Source organism: Perognathus longimembris, chromosome 2 (genome assembly GCF_023159225.1).
Source record: "Perognathus longimembris pacificus isolate PPM17 chromosome 2, ASM2315922v1, whole genome shotgun sequence".
Taxonomy (NCBI): Eukaryota; Metazoa; Chordata; class Mammalia; order Rodentia; family Heteromyidae; genus Perognathus; species Perognathus longimembris.
Window position 1 is genome coordinate 49,736,490 of NC_063162.1, and position 19,671 is coordinate 49,756,160.

The 19,671-nt window shown below is 51.2% G+C and overlaps 2 protein-coding genes across 3 annotated transcripts; one reads left to right on the forward strand and one right to left on the reverse strand.

Annotated features, from left to right (window-relative positions):
- On the reverse strand, positions 1-2,063 carry Comtd1 (catechol-O-methyltransferase domain containing 1). Its single transcript, XM_048335841.1, has 7 exons — positions 1,751-2,063; positions 1,530-1,642; positions 1,172-1,277; positions 965-1,083; positions 833-887; positions 484-617; positions 1-239 (listed from the first exon to the last, which is right to left on the reverse strand). The coding sequence occupies exons 1-7, from the start codon at positions 1,842-1,844 to the stop codon at positions 87-89; spliced, it is 774 nt and encodes a 257-aa protein (XP_048191798.1). The 5' UTR covers positions 1,845-2,063; the 3' UTR covers positions 1-86.
- Positions 2,064-15,097: 13,034 nt separating this feature from the next.
- On the forward strand, positions 15,098-15,627 carry LOC125343431 (DNA-directed RNA polymerases I, II, and III subunit RPABC3-like). 2 transcript variants are annotated; one of them, XM_048335861.1, is made up of 2 exons: positions 15,098-15,209; positions 15,294-15,627. In XM_048335861.1, exons 1-2 carry the CDS (start codon positions 15,135-15,137, stop codon positions 15,588-15,590), a joined length of 372 nt encoding a protein of 123 aa, XP_048191818.1. In that variant the 5' UTR covers positions 15,098-15,134; the 3' UTR covers positions 15,591-15,627. The 2 variants fall into 2 exon arrangements, with proteins under 2 accessions (XP_048191818.1, XP_048191810.1); XM_048335853.1 differs by having other exon boundaries at positions 15,098-15,626.
- Positions 15,628-19,671: the final 4,044 nt, after the last annotated feature.

Below are 19,671 nucleotides of genomic sequence, written 5' to 3' on the forward strand. Positions count from 1 at the left end.
TCACGTGTCCCGGCTCTACTTTTATTGTCACACTTAGGGGACAAAACATGAGGGTTCCCAGGTTCGCTCCCTCAAGCCAGCCAGCCCTAGAGCTTAAAGGCTAAGGTGAGTCCGTCTCCCAGGGGCAGGAGATTAATGTAGACCCTGGCGTCCCTCCGGATGCGCTCGTTTAGGCTCCTCACACATTCTGCCTCCGTGTCTCCTCGCCGGGGCTGCAGAACTTCTCCGCGCCACAGCACCTGTGGAGGGGCGGGGCCAGGCGTCGTGGGGGTGGGGCTTCCGCCGGAGGCTGGGGGAGGAGGCGGGGCAAGTGCTGGAGACCCAGGTCTGAAGCCAACGCAGCACCAGCGGCTGGAGGAGAGGAGCCGGCCGGGTGCTCTCCCCTGTGGCGGGGGGTGCGGGGGGGGGGGGGGAAGCGGGGCAGGCAGGGGGAGCCCGGGGGCCCAGCCCCCCGGGCCGGTGCTCTCTGGGTCTAGCCCTTACTCTGAGCACAGCGAGCACGCCTCCGGGGCGCAGCAGCTGCAGACACTTCTCGTAGTAGGCGACGCAGTTTTCTTTGTCGGCGTCCACCACGGCCACATCGAAGGTGCCGGCCTCGCCCGCCGCCAGGAGCTCGTCTAGCCAGGGAGACGGGGGAGTCGGGGGGCAGACGCGGCTGAGCCCCGGTGGCCGGAAGCCCCTGACCAGGCCGGCCCCGGCGCGCGTGGCCGCCTACCATGAGGCCGGGCGGTTGGGGGGCGCCGTCCGTGTCCCCGGGCAGACCTGGCCTCGGGCTCCCGTCAGTGACCCTGTTTGGGAAATGGAGCAGGGCCCTTCCCGTGCCGGTGCTCACCCAGGGTCGCTAGGGCCGGCTGCAGCCGAAGGTCGATCTTCCGCTCCACCTCGGCCTGCAGAAGAGCGAGGTGAGGACCGGCACGCCCCCCGCGCCCGCAGCCCACGTGGCCCAGGTGTGCGGGGCGCTCACCTGCCTCCACAGCGGCCGTCCCAGCTCCGGTGGCCCGGCGTTCACCTCGCAGGTCACCACGCGCCCGGCCGGGGGCAGTGCCAAGGCCAGCGCCACGGCAGAGTAGCCTGTGAAGGTGCCTGGGGATGGGGACACGGGCAGGTTCAGCCCGGGTGGGAGACGTCCCAGTGACCCGGCCCCCAAATGATCTGGGCTGCGTGTCCCTACCCAGATCCAGGACCTTCTGGGCCTTGATGAGCCGCGCCAGGTTAGCCAGAAGCTGGGCCTCCTCACAGGTCATCATGGACTCCCCCTGCGGCTGCTCCAGGGTCAGCTGTGTGTGGGGAGAGGGTGACACCGGCCCTGCCAGTCCCCCATCCTCTCCACGAGGTTCCGAGCGCCCCCCTCCCCCCACGCACGGCCGTGGGCGTGGCCTGCAGGGGCCAGGCACCCAGAGAAGATCCACAGCATGGAACTGGGAAAACCCGGAACCCAGAGAAGGCCACTGCCTAGCCCAAGGTCACACCGCCACGTGGGGCCCACCGATCGCGAGGTGGTACCCATGGCTGTTTCCAGCCCCACTGACCAGCCGCAGGCTCCTCAGCGCCGGGTGCTCCCGCAAGGAGCGGCTCAGCAGATACTGCCACAGAGGGTGATCCTCCGGGGGCAGCAGGCGCTGCTGTCGCTGGAAGCGTCTTCCTGCAGAGATCGGGGTCGCAAGGTCAGGCCTGGGGCTCCGAAGCACCACGGGTTAAACCTGAGCCACAGCTCTCCGCCCTCCCGCGCGCCCGGCCCAGCTCTGCTCACCCAAGAAGAGCCCGGCGGCGAAGGCGGCGCCCAGCGCGGCCGAGCCCAGGGCCAGCGCGCGCGGAACCGAGAGCCGGGGCACCAGCTGGTTCATGGTGCGGATGGCAGGCGATGGCGGGTCAGGAGCACCGTAGCCGCGGGGACCCGACTCCGACCCGCGGGCGGGTTGGGCTCCACCTTGTCCTGGCTCTGCAGGCAGTCCGGGCCTAGGACACCATCTGGTGACCACATCACCTTACTGCAGGCTCCGCCAGAGCGCCGCGCGCCATCTGGTGGCTCTGCGTGGAACTGCGCCTGGGCGGGGCCGCAGGCCCTGAAGCCGGATCGGGATCCTCGGTGGTTCCGAGCCCCCTCCTGGATAGGCCTCTTTGTTTCGCTAGAGCCGCTAGACTGGGCGTTGTCAGCTTAACAACCAATACTCTCCCCAGAGAATCAGCACCTCTTAGGGAGGAGCCCAAGGTTGGAGTGAAGAATTGGTTAGGATCTAGAGATAGGGTTCTGGAGCTCCATATGGGACCTAATAGGGTGCTGACAGATTACTGTGTCTAGTGTCTGGAAAACTGTTTTAGGGTGACAAGCATGGCTGAGTGATCTTGGACCTTTCAAATCTCCCTGAGCTCCAGTTTCCTTCCTGGTGAAGTGGTGCCCACAATCTTACCATAAAAGGCACCAGATTCTACAACTTGGCACACAGTAGGTGATCAATAATGACAGCTACTGTTGTGATCCTTGGTTGGAAGGAAGACGTCTTGAGGAGTTAATGACAGGACAGCAGGAGAGGACCCTTTGCAAGTCTGTTCTGCCAGAACACTGATGACCACTGAACACCTACTGTGTGCTGAATTCTGGCATAGGTGAAACTTGCTGTGCTGGTTTGTGGTTTCAAGGCAACAGGACAGGCAGAACTGGTAGGCAACCCAAGCTTTGCTATTCCCATTTCTGTACAATGAGTAGTCCCCACCGCCTACAGCAGGGCTTCTGTGAGAAAATTCAAGTGAAGGGCCTAGCACTTGGTGGAGTCCAAATCCTAAGGGCGAAGGTCAGCCGGCTGCTGCCCTGTAGAGGTCTCTTGGAATGGTGATGGGTTAGTAACTACACTGGTGAGGCCTTGAGTTCCTCCAGCCTCCATTCTTGGTGGAGGGAGGGATGTTCTGTGACAGAATGACTTGAGTATCAAACCCCCAAAACTTGCACCTCAGATTGTGGTACAGAGCTTTGAGGATTCTGGCCTAGCAGAAGCAAATGTGCAACATGAGTCAAGACTTGGAACTGGCCTCCTAGAGCTGAGACTCTCACCTTTAATCAGAAACAAGGTGGCCTTCTCCCCCTCCCCCCAAGCCCCCCAGCCAATCAGGCCCTGTGGCAGCGAGGGAAAGGAACAGGCTTAGAGGTTTATTCCAAGTCCCATTTCCTGATTTGCTTCTTCCTTCCCTACTGGGCTAAGCACACAGCAGGTGCTAAATAAATGCTCTCTGAGTAGCTTCCAGGTGGTGCCTTACGTTCCTTGCCAGAGCTGCCAGCAGTAAAAACAGTAATGGTAGGTAGGAACACTTTACTGAGCACCTTACTGGGTACCAAATGCTGGCATCCCATTTTTCAGGAAGAAAATGAAAGGTCAGGTATGTGCCAGGCACCTTGCCAAGCTCACTACCCAGACACACTGCCTGGCTTCCCCAAACCCTTGGGCCTCATGTGCCTCTCACACCCGACTTTGTGCAAACAGGCTTTCCTGGCACCTCTGGGTGCCTCCAGCAGATAGGCTGGCACCGGAGCCTTGGGCTCGGCTGGGCCCTCTCTCCCCTGTCTGGGGTCCTGGTTGTCCTCAGGCCCTCATCTCACACCCCAGCCTGCCTCCCCTAGCCTGGCTTCAGGCTGGCTTCCGCAGAGGTGGAGGGAATGGCCGGGAGGGGAGGCATGTCACCATATATCCCCGTCAGATTAAAAAACTAATTTGAAAAGATTAATGTATTCCATTCTTGTTACGCTGGCTCTGATACCTCTGGGCCTGCAGCCGCTCTGCCTCCTGATTATTGAATTTTTATGGCCTGGTAATTAATTGCAGATTCCCTGTTTTGTTCTATTTCTTTTTCTCTGACATTTTAATTTCAACAAAAAGCAGTGGTCTCCATGCAGGTTCTCTCTGGAGATCCTAATGGTCTATAAAACAGAATGACTTATGGACGTGGCACCCACTTCAGTTGGCGAGCGATTGTTTGAAACCTTGCTGATCACGCAAAATTTAATTTTTCCACCTCCCTCTGCCTTGTGCTGCTCTTTTCCTGTCTCTTCTCTCGCAGTGTTGAGTCTCAGTTCCGGAGGAAGGGAGCGAAATGTCTCCAGTGTGTTACCGAGTTTTTCCTTGAAGGCTGAGGGCTAAAGACAAAGTGTAGGTTGGGAGTGAGGGGCCCTGGCAGCTGCCCAAGGGCACTGCAGGGTCATCTTCATGACTTTTGTCATGCATTCAGTTGCCTTTTTGGGGGGAGGGGAGAGGAGTTGGTTGTGGGGCTCAAAGTGCAGGGCCTGGGCACTGCCCCTGAGCTCTTTTTTTTTTGTCGGTGGTGGGGCTTGAACACTGGGCCTGGGCACTGCCCCTGAGCTCTTCAGCTTAAGGCTAGCACTCTACCACTTGAGCCACAGCGCCACTTCTGGTTTTCTGGATAATTGGAGGTAAGAGTCTCATGGACTTTCCTGCCAGGGCTGGCTTTGAACCGCTGAACCATGATCCTCAGATCTCAGCCTCCTGAGTAGCTAGGATTACAGGTGTGAGCCACTGGCACCTGACTCAGACATTCTTAGTCAGGAACTGGAGGCATGGCTCAAGTGGAAAAGCACCAGCTGTGAGTGAAAAGGCTGAGACTTTGAGTTCATGCTCCAGTATCAGCACAAAAACTCATCAATGATATTTCTAGCCAAAATGAGACCCTAGGAATTGCTAGCTGTTCACAAAGTTCTGGAAGAGACCCCGACTCCTAATTCTCCCAGCTCTGCCAACATCATGTAGGCAGGCCTCCTCTCCCTGATCTCCCCAGAACTGGGCAGAACAGGGAGGCTACAGAATCAGGGCGGCCTATGGAAGGGGAGGTGGAACAGCTGGCTCTAGGGTGCTGGCAGGTGAGGTGGGCGAGGGGCGGGGCCCGGCAGGTGCTGGTGACTGTAGTCCTCTCCCCCAGTGCTGCAGCTGCTCCCTTCTTGCCCTGTGGTGGGAAGATGGGCCCCGTGTGGCCATCTACTGCAACCATCTTCTGGTTCCTCAAGCAAAGTTGGAAATCTGGCTCTTGGTATGATTCCTTATAGTAACACATAAACATCCGAGGTAGTATTTTTTTTTGCTTTTCCTTTGCTTTCTTTCTTTTTTTTTTATTGTTATTATAAAGGTGATGTACAGAGGGATTACACTTACATAAGTGTCTCCCAGTTTTTCCCTCCTGTCCCTACCAACAGTTGTATAATTCATTTTCAACATAGTGTCTAGTGAGTATGTGTATTTTTTTAAGTATCTGGCAAATGGTATATATGTTTGAATTTTCTGACTTATTGGGCTTAGCATGGGTCAGAGAAGTTAAGCCACAAAGAGGAGCATCCGGGGCTCCAGAAGGACCATCCCTGACTGCCCTCTAATTTGGGGCCCTAGGCTCCTTCAGATATCAAATCAGCTTTTCCTCACCAACTACAGGCTCCCAGGGTGCCTCTGGCACACTCTAGGGCTTGCCTGTTCTAGGCCTCTTCATAATGAGTCCTGTGGCCTGTCTCATCATGTCTAAGTGGGGTCCTCTTTTTTTTTTTTTTTTTTTTTTGCCAGTCCTGGGGCTTGAACTCAGGGCCTGAGCACTGTCCCTGAGCTTCTTTTTGCTCAAGGCTAGCACTCTACCACTTGAGCCACCACACCACTTCTGGCTTTTTCTGTTGATGTGGTGCTGAGGAATCGAACCCAGGGCTTCATGCATGCTAGGCAGCGGGGATTCACTGTCTCCGCTTTTTTTTGCTTTTTTTTTTTAGTGGAATCTCAAAACAGCTCACAGGCAGTGTGAGCCCAGCTGTAGGGGGATGGAGCTTGCTGCCATAACCCTGGCTGGCTTTTCCTCAGCTGGAGTGACAGAATCCAGGTCCTCTGCCTTCAGGGCTTGTGGTTTCTTAAACACCTCACAGTATGGTAGGACTCGCCCCCTTGCCATGCACCCCCCCTTGCCGTGCGTCCCCCCCACCATGTACCCCCTCGTCATGTGCGTTTCCTTCATTGAGCAGGATAGCTGACAGGACAAAACTCTCTTCAGCCTTCTGGAAACTGAAAAACTTTCCTGAGAGTTTACACAGACTCTTTTCTTGCATTCCTTGGACCCGAACTTTGTCACTAGTTACACTTCAGCATACACATGGGGTGTGTGTGTGTGTGTGTGTGTGTGTGTGTGTGTGTGCGTGTGCTTGAACTCAGGGCCTGGGTGCTGTCCCTGAGTTTTTTTTGCACAAGGTTAGTGTTTTACCACTTGAGCCACAGTTCCACTTTTGGCTTTTTTTTTTTTTTTCTGGTTATTTGGAGATAGGAATCTCATGGGCTTTCCTGCCCAGGCTGGCTTCAAACTCCGATCCTCAGATCCCCACCTGCAGAGTAGCTAGGATGACAGACAGAGCCACTGGCGCCCTGCTGTGAATGGGGTTTTAATTCCAGTGATCATGTGCTCAAAGGGAATGTCAGTCCTGTCATCAGAGGAAGAATGGCTACAGGGCACATTTAGCATTATTGTAACATTTTACCTGTGGAAATGACCAAGGTCCAGGGAGGGCTCCCATGTGCTGGAGGCCACACAGGACCAGTAGAGCCTGTGGAGCAGAAATCCTAGAGGATGCTTGTTGTATACAGCCCCCATTCCAGATCTAGGAATACCTGGAACCACTGGCCAGAGCCCTCCTTGTGCCTTCCAGCCCTGGCAGCCTGCTGGGCCCAGATCTGTCATCCTGGCACCAGCTATGCCTGGGCCTGACTCCATCCAAGGTGGCCTCCACCATGCCGGCTGCTCCTGAGTGGCTGAATAATTCAGGCCTCCGTAATGCAATAATGAATTTACTGACAATGCTGTGAGATCTCGGTACTTATATCTGAAGAAATAAGGACCCCCCTGGCCCTCTTGGCAGGCGAGTGGGCGGGTGGGCAGGAGAGAACGTTCGCGGCAGGAGCTGGGGTGGGGGTGAGGGGTCCTGCTCCAGGAACCATCATGGGGGAAGGAGGGTGGGGGAGATAGGAAGGCAGCACTGGAGGGACCCTGCCTCCCCAAGGCCCTGCGCCCTACTTAGTGGACAGCGCACCGGAGGCAGCCCAGGAGCTGGGAGCACCAGCACCACCAACCTCCGCAGAAGATCAAGGCCTCAAGGTCAGATCAAGGACAGACTGACTGGGCCTCAAGGTGGGAAGACTTCCAGCCCCATGGGATCCAGTGCTGCCCAGCCCCATGGAGACCTCAACCAGCTTGCCAGCCCTGCCCAGTCCTGCCTCCTCCCCTCCTCCTCTACCTCCCCTCCCCTCCTCTCCTCCTTTTCTTCTCTTCCTCTCCTCTTTCTTCTCCCTCCTTTTCTCCTCTTGCACTCATTCTTGCCTGCTCCTCTTCTTCCTCTTCTCTCTCCTTTCCTTCTCCCTCTTCCTCCCTCTTCTTCCTTCTCCCCCCTCCCTGTCCCTTCAGGAAACCCCTGCATGCACTGCCTCTGCCTCAGGGGACCTAGCTAAGACACCTGAATGCACTAGTCTGAGCCCCTCTTTTTTTTTTTTTGCCAGTCCTGGAACTTGAACTCAGGGCCTGCACACTGTCCCTGAGCCTCTCTGTGCTCAAGGTTAGCACTCTACCACAGCACCACTTCTGGCCATTTCTGTTTATGTGGTACTGAGGAATGGAACCCAGGGCTCCCGTCTGCTAGGCGAGCCCTCTACCACTAAGCCACATTCCTATCCTCCTATCCCTTGAGCCCCTCTTTTGAGAACTCTGTAGACCACTAAATCCTTGATCCTGCATTTGTCATGTGAGTATGCTGGAATCTCTGCAGCTTGGGCCTTGGTCTCTTCACCTGAGTGTTGAGGAGCCGGTAGACTCTTCTCAGGTCTTTCTAGCTCTGAAGGCTGGTGGAGTGACCTGGGGTTCTGGAAGCTTCCTGTCCCTACCTCAACCCCTTGTACTCAGGGAATCAGACCACTGGGAAGAGCCTAACCTTGGGATGTTGAAGGCCTCTGCCATTTCTCCTTATCCACAGAGAGCTTGAAGTGGGAGCAGATTTAAGTAGCTCTTCCTGAAGTCAGAGAAGTGGGGCTGGGTGTGATGGCTCATGCCTGTAATTTCAGCTACCAGGGAGATGAAGATCAAGAGGATTGTGGGGAGGAGTTAGCAAACCCTCATCTCAACAAATAAGCCACGTATGGTGGCACATGTCTGTTAGCCTACCTACATGGCAGGTGTAGTGGAAAGAGTATAGTCCAAGGCTAGCCCCGGCAACAATCTGAGACCTCCCCTGAAAAGTAACACCCAGAAAAGGACTGGGCATGTGGCTCAAGTACCTGCCTCACAAGTTACCAGGTGTGGAGTTCATGGCCAGTACTACCCAGAGCAAAGAGAATTGGGGAGCCACAGCTGGACTGGGAGTGTGAGAGTAATGCCCTAGATCCTAAAGCTGAGCCCCTACACCTTGCAGGGGGTGGGGGTGATGTATTTGTGGGGATCCCTCCATGGAGAGGCCAACTCCCTGCCCCAGGCTGGTGGGGAAGACAGGGACAGCAAGGCCAGGCAGGGGAGCACCTGTGCTTCCTCTCTGCCACATGCGGGCAGTAGACAGAGCGGAGCCTGGGGCTGGGCCTCAGCTGATGGGATCACGGCAGAGGCTGGGTCATCTGTCTTCGGGCCTGGCACAGCTAGGGTTCTCGGCTGCCTTTCTGAGCTGAGGCTCCATTAGGCCAGGAGCCTGGCCGGGGAGGCACAGAGGAGGCCATTTTCCAGCACTAGTCAAGAGGCCTAAGGCTGTGTTCCCTGGAGCTTACCCCCACACCTGGCCAGTTCCCCACACCTAGCAGAAGGCTGTGCTGTCTCTGGAACCTTCCCCAGTCCCGCAGCCAGGTGACCAGAAAATCATGATGGTTTTGAAACTTGCCAAGTGGCTGTAATTCTAGCAACTTAGGAGGCTGAGATTTGAGGATTGTAGTTCAAAGTCAGCCCGGGCAAGAAAGTCCGTGAGACTCTCATCAATTAGACAGCACAAAGTGGAAAGTGGAGCTGTGGCTCATGTGGTAGAGCATCAACCTTAAGGTAAAAAGCCCCAATGAACTCAGGAACCATGCCCAGGCCCTGAGATCAAGCTTTCTGAATACAATGTAGTGGCAGGGGTGCAGGTGACATGGAGGCTGGGTTAGATCTTCCATCTTACCACAATACCCATTATGTCAGGTTAGGGGCACCCTATCCCAGTGTTCTTCATCTTAGAGTGATTATACCTCCAGTGACTCTTTCTACTCAAGGCCGTGTTGTGTACTGGGTGTTTCAGATTCCAAGATAACTTTGGTACCAGTAGGTGACTAAATGATAACACATCTACATGTGAATTACCACAGCGAGGCCCCTTTGTACAAGTAACATGTAACTGAAATGAAAAAGACTGCCAGGAAAATAAAACAGGCCATGTTGAAGTGGCAGCAGGTGGGTCCATGGAGAAGGCGGGTGAAGGGTCCAAGTACTTTATTTTGCATATATGAAAATAGAACGATGAAACCTGCTGAAGTTGTTTTAAGAGCAAGGAGGCATATGGGAAAGAGAGGTGGCAGGAGTGAATTTGCTTGGGTATGTCACTATGCCTGTATAGGAATGTCACATGAACCCTCTCCCTTGGACAACTAATACATGCTAAAAACACATCTCCACATAAAGATCTGTGGGAGAGAGTGAGTTGAACTCGGCAGCTAGCTATCACTGGGAGTGTGCTGGGTCTTATGGTTACCTGGGACACTAAAACTTAGGGAAATCTGGGCCTGAAGCTAAAGCATCACTGAAAATCATCTTGAGATAAAAAAGCATTTACTAGGAAATCCTTGCATGAGGCAACTCCATGTGGTGGGGCAGTTGGTTGATTCTCTACAGAGATTCGGCTGGGAACTAGATCTTCCTGACACCCAGCTCCCTTTTGAAGTGGGGAAAGAACTTGGATTTTGCTTAGTGGGATGTCCCTTCCCCTTAAAGAAAAATGTTGGCTGTTTCTTTAGCGCATCAGTTTGAGTTTGAGAACGTTGCTGGACTCCATGGACCTTGACATGCCTTGTTGCTCCCTCAGAACGAGTGGCTATGAAGCACTGTTGCCAGGTTGGATGTCTGGCTTCCGGAGATGGTGAACAGCCCGAGAGCAGGGGCAGGCTCTGCCTTGCTTTCCCCTGCATCCCCCTGCCAAACACTATAGGCGTTATTTGCTGAAAGGATGGGCACTTGAACAAAGATAAAAAGGATTTTAGATATATATTTGATGACATTCACAAACCTGTTAGATAGAAAACATGTAATACTACTAGAAAAAGTTTGTTTTGAAATCCCCTTCAGTTGGTGGAGGATCCTATAAGAGGATCAGCAGAGGCCAGGAGCAAGTTAAAAACATCTCCCCGGGGCTGGGGAGGTGGGTTAGAGTGCTTGCTTAGCATGCACGAAGCCCTGGGTTTGATTCCACATAAACAGAAAAGACTGGAAGTGGTGCTGTGGCCCAAGTGCTAGCCTTGAGCAAAAGAAGCTCAGGGACAGTGCTCAGACCTTGAGTTCTAGCCCCACAACTGACCAAAAAAAACCCAGATCTTCCCCTGCCAGGGACCAGTGGCTCACATCTGTAATCCTAGCTACTTAGGAGACTGAGATCTGAAGATGGTAGTTCAAAGCCCGCCTCTGTGAGACTCTTATCTCCACTAAACTACCAAAAAAAAAAAGTGAGAAGTGGAGCTATGCCGGGCTCGGGTTGCCTCCCCTGGCGCGGAGATTCAGGCTCTGCAATGCTTCTAACAGCTCCCTTTCTCACCCTCTCCCGTGGTCACCTGACCCACAGGTAAGGCCAGGGTGGAGTGGGGGGCTCAGGAAAGACCTCAGGTGCATGGGGCCGTATGAGATCACTTTACTCCCTCCTTACCCGTGAAGAAAGCCAGGCCTGCGTGGATCTCGGAGATGCTTTGAGAGCGAATCTGATTTATTAGGGAGGGGCAAAGGCTGATATAGTGGGAGGTGACGAGAGAAAAGGTGATCGGCCAGAGCGCTGACGATAGGCTGCGAGCTTATCATAGGGCCCACTCATGAGCTAACGTCACATGGATAGCGACATCCCAGGGGTGAAAAGCCCGCGAGAATGGGGGGCACATGGGCTGGCGAGAAAGTTGGGGGCTGGTTGCAAAGCCAGTTCTTCTGGTTCCGGACCCAGAGAATTGTGGCCTGCTTCCGCATTCCCCAGGGCTGGGGGAAGGTCGGCATCTTGGGCGCGCTCTCCAATGCCCTTCCCCCTCAAGGCCAAGGCTGGACCCCAACAGAGCTATGGTTCTGGTACAGCTCTGGTACAGCACCCAGATTCCGAGTTCCAGTCCCAGGATTGGCACACAACAAAATAAAAACATTGACCCGGAGAAATAAGGGATTGTTGGAATTACCTTATCTCTTGAGGATTTCAAGTCAGCCCCAAACTCCAACCTGAGTCTTCTCTGTGCAGAAGAAAGAAGAAAGAGATGATAGTAATTACCAGGAGCATCTTATAAAGATCCAAACAGAGCTTTTGGAAACTTACCTATATTACACATGGAAAAACTCAGTGAAATAGTTTAATAGAATAGACACAGCTGGAGGTGGAATTTGCAAAGAAGAAGACAGATGTGAAAAAATTATATACAACAGGATAATTACACATAAAATAGGAAATATGAAAGACATAACAGTAGGACTTGAATTCAGGACCTTGACCCTTGCAAGGGAGGCATTTTGACCACCGAGCCACACCTATCACCCTTCCCTATGCTGGTTATTTTTGAGACAAGGTCTTCCTCTCCTGTCCAGGTGTGCACTCAGGCTACACTCCACCTGTGTTAGGCTCTCTGTAGTGGCTAGAGTAGCAGGCATATGCCACAGTCCAGCTCTCTAGTGAGAAGGGTCCCTGGAACTTTTCTGCCTGGGCTGGCTTTGAACTGTACTTCTCCCAGTTGCAGCCTCCCAAGTAGCTCCACAGCTGTGAGCCACTAGTGCCTGACTATGATTTTTTTTTGAAACAATTATAGGAATGATGGCAAGGAGGCAAAATTCAGAGTAGTAGTAGTTGAAGACTTTCCATGATTATTAAGACACATAAGCTGGGTGCCTGAGGCTCACACCAGAATCCTAGCTACTCAAGAGGTTGAGATTTGCAGATCATGGTCTGAAGCAGCCAGACAGGAAAGTCTGGGAGATGCTCATCTCCAATGAGCCACCAAAACAAAAGCCAGAAGTGGAGTTGTAGCTCAAATGGCAGAGCACTAGCCTTAAGCAAAAAAAGTTCAAGGTCCTGAGTGCAAGCCGCAGGACTGGCCCAATCCCTTAGAAAACCAACTCCCATATAAATCCATTTTAATCCTCAGATTAAAGAGTTCCACTGATCTCAAACATAGTCAATATACATATATGATAGTCAAATTGAAGAATACATATCAGAATTAGGAGACTTTTAAAAGAACTGGAAAAAAGTTTACCACTTCTATGATTAGAACAGATTAGACTGATTGTAGCAAATCATATCAGTTGTAACACTGAAATATTGTTAACTTTGAAGTGAGCTTTTAAAAAGTAAAGCTAATTCAGCAGCTAACAACTAATCTGACTTAAAAATGGGCAAATTAGGGGCTGGGGATATGGCCTAGTGGCAAGAGTGCTCAACTCATATACATGAAGCCCTCGGTTCAATTCCCCAGCACCACATATACAGAAAATGTCCAGAAGTGGCACTGTGGCTCAAGTGGCAGAGTGCTAGCCTTGAGCAAAAAGAAGCCAGGGACAGTGCTCAGGCCCAGAGTCCAAGACCTAGGACTGGCCAAAAAAACAAAACAAAAACAAAAACAAAAAAACCCAAAAATGGGCAAATGATTCAGGGAGATGTATAGGCCCAGAACAAATCCTGTTAAATGAGGTAAGCTCAGGGAAACAAATGTTTTCTCTCATATGCAGAAGCTAGATCTAAAGCATACCAAGACATGATAAATTATCAGGACTCTAGGCATTCACATACAGTGAGACCAAAGGAGGACACTCTTAGGGGAGGAACACAAAGGGGCAATAATACATCATATAAAGTAACATTTATTGAAATGAACTCCAAGAAATGGAAACAAGAAATTTTTTCTTTGTTGTTTTTGTTTTCTTTTTGTGTCTTGTTTGCTGATCTCTCTTTGTGGGGGTAATGAGGGGGCATTAAAAATAGAGGGACAAAAGATGAACAAATGCAGCAGTGGCACTCACTAGACACTATTTTGAAAATAGGCTATACAACTTGTGGGTGGGATAGGAGAGAAAAACTGGGAGAGAGAAAGGAAAGGGGTGATACTATCCAAAAAGAAATGTAGTCTTAGCTGGGTGCCAGTGGCTCACAGCTACTCAGGAGGCTAAGATTTAAGGATTGCAGTTCAAAGTCAGCCCAGGCAGAAAAATCTCTGAGACTCTTATCTATAATTAATGACTCAAAAACCTGTAATGGAGCTGTGGCTCCAAGAGATAGAGTGCTAGCCTTGAGCAAAAGAGCTCAGGGGGCTGGGGATATGGCCTAGTGGCTGGAGTGCCTGCCTCGTATTCATGAGGCCCTGGGTTCAATTCCCCAGCACCACATATACAGAAAATGGCCAGAAGTGGCGCTGTGGCTCAAGTGGCAGAGTGCTAGCCTTGAGCAAAGAGAAGCCAGGAACAGTGCTCAGGCCCTGAGTCCAAGGCCCAGGACTGGCCAAAAAAAAAAAAAAAAAAAAGAGCTCAGGGACAGCACCCAGGCCCTGAGTTCAAGCCCCACAACTGACCAAAAAAAAAATCTTTCCTGATTTATATAACTGTAACCCCTCTATACATCACCTTTATAACAACGATAAAAAAATTAAAATATGGGCAAATGAGTGCTAAGGATGTAGATCAGTGGTTTGGTGCTTGCCTAGCATGCAAAGGGCCACGAGTTCCTACCTCAGCACCATGTGTGCACATATACATGCATATATGCATGCACACATGCACACACAAAAAAGAATGAAGAGAAAAGACAGCTCAATGCCTATGGCTCATGCCCTAAGCCGAGATACTCAGGAGGCTGACATCTGATGATCCCAGTCCAAAGCCAGCCTGGGCAGAAAAGTCCATCAGACTCCAATTAACCACCGGAACATGGAAGCGGCATTGTGGCTCAAAGTGGTACAGTGCTAACTTTGAGGGAAAAAGCTCAGGGATAGCATCCAGGACCAGAGTTCAAGCCCCATGACCAACAAAAGAAAAAAAAAAGCAAAAAGGGGGCAAGTATTCTGAGTAGATATTTGGTTTTGTTTGTTTTGTGCCAGTACAGCTTTTTTGCTGGTTAATTGTAGTCAAGGTTCTTGTAGACTCCTGCCTACCCTGGCTTTGAATTGCCATCCTCAGATCTCAGCCTCCCTGAATAGCTAGGATTATAGGCGTAAACAATCAGCTCCTAGTTGGTATTTCTTTTTTTTTTTTTTAAAGATTATTTATTTATTGCCAAAGTGATGTACAGAAAGGTTACAGTTTCATATGTAAGGCAGTGCATACATTTCTTATCAAACTTGTTAACTCCTCCCTCGTTTTTCTCCCACCTTACAGCATATTGTCTTGTAAGTATTGCTGTTCTGGCTGGCATTTCTTAAAAGAAGTTGAACAGATTGTCAGCAAGAACATGACAAAATGCTCCACATCATCAAGGGAATTAAATAAAAAGAAAAACAAAATAAAAACAAACTCCAAACCAACCAACAACACACTTAGCTCAGCCCATGTGGGATGGCTATGGTAAAAAAAAAAAAAATAAAGACAAATGCTGCCAAGTCTACTAAGAAAGGGGAATTCTATTTAGAGAATAAATCAAAACCATTATTAAAAAAAACAAAACAAAACCCGAATACAGCTGGTGACACATGACTGTAATCCCAGCAACTTGGGAGGCTGAGACAGAAGGACTGGGATTTGGGGAGTTTGAAGTCAGCCTGGGCTCTATAGTGAGACCTTGTATCAAAAAATGAAAAGGGCAGGGCGCTGTGCGTGCGTGCGTGTGTGTGTGTGTGTGTGTGTGTGTGTGTGTTGGCTCAGGTCTCTCTCCCCCCCCCCCCACCCCGGGTGCGGCGGAAGGTTCGGGCCGTCCGTGGTGGCTGCAGCCCAGTCCCTTCCGCCGCCCTCGCAGCCCCCTCATGATGGCGGGCATCCTGTTTGAGGACATTTTCGACGTGAAGGACATTGACCCGGAGAGGAAGAAGTTTGACCGTGTATCTCGACTACATTGTGAGAGTGAATCTTTCAAGATGGACCTCATCTTGGATGTAAACATTCAGGTTTACCCTGTAGACTTGGGTGACAAGTTCCGATTGGTCATAGCTAGTACCCTATATGAAGATGGTACCCTGGATGATGGTGAATACAACCCTACAGATGACAGACCTTCCAGGGCTGACCAGTTTGAATATGTTATGTATGGGAAAGTGTACAGGATTGAGGGAGATGAAACGTCTATGGAAGCAGCAACACGCCTCTCTGCCTACGTGTCCTATGGGGGCCTGCTCATGAGGCTGCATGGGGACGCAAACAACCTGCATGGATTCGAGGTGGATTCCAGAGTTTACCTGCTGATGAAGAAAATGGCTTTCTGAGCTTCCCGGGAAGCCAGCCCCACCCACGGTCGTCAGCCATGCTGTGGACATCATTCAAGTCTGAAGAGAAGTTGCTGTTGTTCACCTGTGAAGCAGAGTTTGGCTCATGTCCACCTTGGGTGAAACTTGAGCTAGTCTGGATTCAATGGGACACTGACACTTGCCTGTGAAAGACCCAATGGGAGAGCTTAAAGTGAATCCGAAGTTGCTTTATGCATATGATTTTTTAAAATTAAACTTTACTTTTTCAGAAAAAAAAGAAAAGGTGGGCTGGGAATATGGCTTAGCGGTAGAGTGCTTGCCTTGCATACATAAAGCCCTGGGTTCGCTTCCTTCGAACCAAATAAACAGAAAAAGCTGGAAGTGGCACTGTGGCTCAAGAGGTAGATTGCTAGCTTTGAGCAAAAAGGAAGCTAGGGACAGTGTTTAGGCCCTGCGTCCAAGCTCCAGGACTGGCAAAAATAAATAAATAAATAAGTAAAGTACCTTGGCTCATGCTTATAATATCAGCTACTCTATCTCCTACAGGATAGGAGAAAATACTTGTAAATCACGTATCTGATGTGATGGCTAATCATGTTTGTCAATGTGATTGGACTGAGAAGCACCTAGGATTTTTTTTTTTTTTTTGCCAGTCCTGGGGCTTGAACTCAGGGTTTGGGCACTCTCCCTGAGCTTCTTTTGCTCAAGGCTACTACTCCACCACTTGAGCCACAGCACTACATCCAGCTTTTCCTGTTTATGTGGTATGAGGAATTGAACCCAGGGCTTCATGCATGCTAGGCAAGCACTCTGCCGCTAAGCCACATTCCCAACCTGACACCTAGGAGATTTAATGAAGCATGTCTGGGTGTGATTGTGAGGATGTTCCCAGTGACAGTGACCTGTCCCGCACATGGGCAGTTCCGTCCCACAGGCTGGGGGCCAGGGTGGAATAAAAGGAGAGAACCCACTGGAGAGGGCATTCTCTCTGAGACTATTTTTTTTTTTTTTTTTTTTTTTTTGCCAGTCCTGGGGCTTGGACTCAGGGCCTGAGCACTGTGCCTGGCTTCTTTTTGTTCAAGGCTAGCACTCTGCCACTTGAGCTACAGCGCCACTTCTGGCCATTTTCTGTATATGTGGTGCTGGGGAATTGAACCCAGGGCCTCATGTATATGAGGCAAGCACTCTTGCCACTAGGCCATATCCCCAGCCCATCTCTCTGAGACTATTAAGATTAATTTCCATGTCTGTTTGTCTTATTTTTTTGAGATAGGATCTCGCTGTGTAGCTCAAGATGGTCTAGAATTGAAATCCTCCTACCTCAAGCTCCCTCTAGTGCTAGGATTACAAGCATGGGCCACTGTGCAAAGCCTATGCTTTCTAAAATAGTTTTGGCTCTTCCACGTAGGTCTCTGATTGACTGTGAGTTAACTCTTGCCGCCATTGCACTCTGCCTCTCTTGTGCCAGCCCTGCCATCTCTCAGTTACTGCTGCTCTGTAGCCGGTTTTGACATGAGGAAGTGTGGGTAGTCTTGACTGGTTCTTTTCCAAGACTGTTTGGCTGTGTGGGTTCCTTGCAAGTGCACTTCGAGATTGGAATCAGCTGTCAGATTGCTGGGTTCCAATGTGGCTGCTCTGGGCTCTGTGTTCCAGCTCCTCCAGTCGCTGCCCTCCTTAGTAGGCCATGGCTGGGGGCCTTGGTGGTGGCAGGTGCGTGGGGGCGCCCTCTAGTGGCCGCAGCAGTCTGTGTGTCTCTGACTGTGTGGTGGTGGTGATCTGGGTGGATGCAAGAGGAGCACAAGGTTTTCAGGTCTTCTGTGGTTCCCACCATGACTGTGGGAACGGGACATTTTAAACTGGCCCCCCAAGAAGCTGGCCTGGAGGCGAGGATTTGAGTGGAAGCAGTTGTGTGTTGTGTAACACTGGCTGAGCAGTGGGTGTGTGAGTGGGAAAGTGTGCGGAGATGAGCAGGGGTTATAGGAAGGGGTGGGGAATCTGGGGTGTAAGCCCCGTGGGGAGCTCTGGAAGGGGCTCTGGATGGGGCTTCCCACCCTCAGCACCTGTGGACTGATACCTCTGGCTGGGGATTAGGAGGGGCTGTCCCGTGCATTGCAGGATGGGGAGTGGCATCATGCCCTCCATGCAAATGCCAGGAGCAACCATCTGACCACTGGGTCTCCATATGTTGCCAAATGTCTGCTTTGGGGAAGGAGCATGCCTGGTTGGTATGTGTCAGAACTGTCCTTTCAACAGGTCAGTGAGCGCCAAGCACTAGTGGCTCACCCCTGTATTCCCAGCTACTGGGGAGGCTGAGATCTGAGGACTGCAGTTTGAAGCCAACCAGGCAGGAAAGTCTGTGACCCTCATCTCTACATAACCACCAGCAAACAGGAAATGGAGCTGTGGATCAACGTGGTAGAGTGCTTGCTTTGAGTAAAAAGAGCTCAGGGCCAGAGCTGGGCATCATTGGCTCAAGCCTGTAATCCTATCTACTTAGGAGGTTGAGACCTAAACATCGTGGTTTGAAGCCAGCCTGGGCAGAAATGCTCTCATGAGACTCTTATCTCCAATTAACCACTGAAAAACTAGAAGTAGAGCTGTGAGTCAAAGTGGTAGAGCAGTAGCCTTGAGCAAAATAGCTCAGGGACAGTGCCCAGGTCCTGAGTTCAAGCCCTAAAACCAGGGGGAAAAATGGTGAGTGAGAGTGCTAGGTATTTGGCCTGCATTTCTGGCCTTCTGAGAATGCTCTTGGGCTTTATTGCAGATGTTTGTAATCAGAAGCCAACTGTGGGGTAATAACAAGGACCAAGGGGTTGTAAGCACCCACACTGAAACTGTGTGGATCCTTTCCTGGGCAGCTCTTAACACCCTGAATACCACCTCCTCTGCAGCTAGTGTTCCCGAAGTTTTACAAAATCAGCAGCCAGAGGAACCAGGTGACTCAGTGCTGCCCCCTGGGGGCAAAGCTTTGTACCCTCAGCTCTGCTGTTGTGTCACAAGCCTGGTTCACTCTTGTCAGTGTGGGGTGTGTGTGTGTGTGTTGGGGGGGGGGGGAACGGGGGGCTAAGGGAGGAGGAGAGCTGAGGGGGGTGGGGGGGTTCTGAAGGGGAGTGGAGAAATGGCCACATGTAATTTGAGACCAAATATCCTGAAATAATATGTTTGTTTTTTTTTTTTTTTTCTCTAATAGAAAGTTCTGGGTGAAGTATGTGCTGCAGAAAATCAGCTTGGAATGAACTCACCTACAACCTTTTTAGGGTGTTCTTCATTTCCAGTGTGACATTTTGTTGTAGCTTTGTACTGATACTAGAGCTTGAACTCCGAGCCTTGTGTTCTATCCACTTCTAGCTTTTTGGTGGTTAATTGGAGATGAGTCTCATGGACTTTCCTGCCTGGGCTGACTTCAAACCTCAATCCTCACATATCAGCCTCCTGAGTAGCTAGGATGACAGGCGTGAGCCACTAGCCGGTGTGACTTTAGACGAAGCACATCTCCTCTCGGGTTTACAATCTCCCTTCTCAAAAAATGGGATGGGGTGGGTGGTCCAGTTGAACTTGAAATGTCCTTGCAGCTCTCGTGGCTGAGGAGGGCCCTGGGAGACTGCGGGGAGCCTCCAGGCGGTCAGAGCCTGGGGTCCAGCCAGGAAATGTGGCTCTGTGACAGCTCGGCCCCCAGTGGTGCTGCTGGCCTCTGATCTCTGAGCATTTGTGCAGTGTGCTGACACGGGGCCTGGTCGCAGCCCAGCACGGCCCCTCACTCACTCCCGAACATCTGCTACAGCATTTACCGCGTTAATAGATTAGCTCTGAGAACCGGGCAGGTGTTTTCCAACCCAAGCCAGAAAACATCAAAATCACATCGCTTTCCAAGCCTTTCTGTATGCAATCGAGTTAGAATGACTCATACAGCCTAGCAGAGAATAAAACACGCATAACATTTGCTTTAGGGTACAGGTGGGGGTATTTTGTCCCATGCATAGAAGAAACAAAAACTCACTCTATTTGGGAATAGGGTAATTGAATACAGATGGGAGGAGGTAAATGAAAGAATTTAGTAAATATCTCAGTGGAATAGCTAATGGGAATGAGACAGAATAGG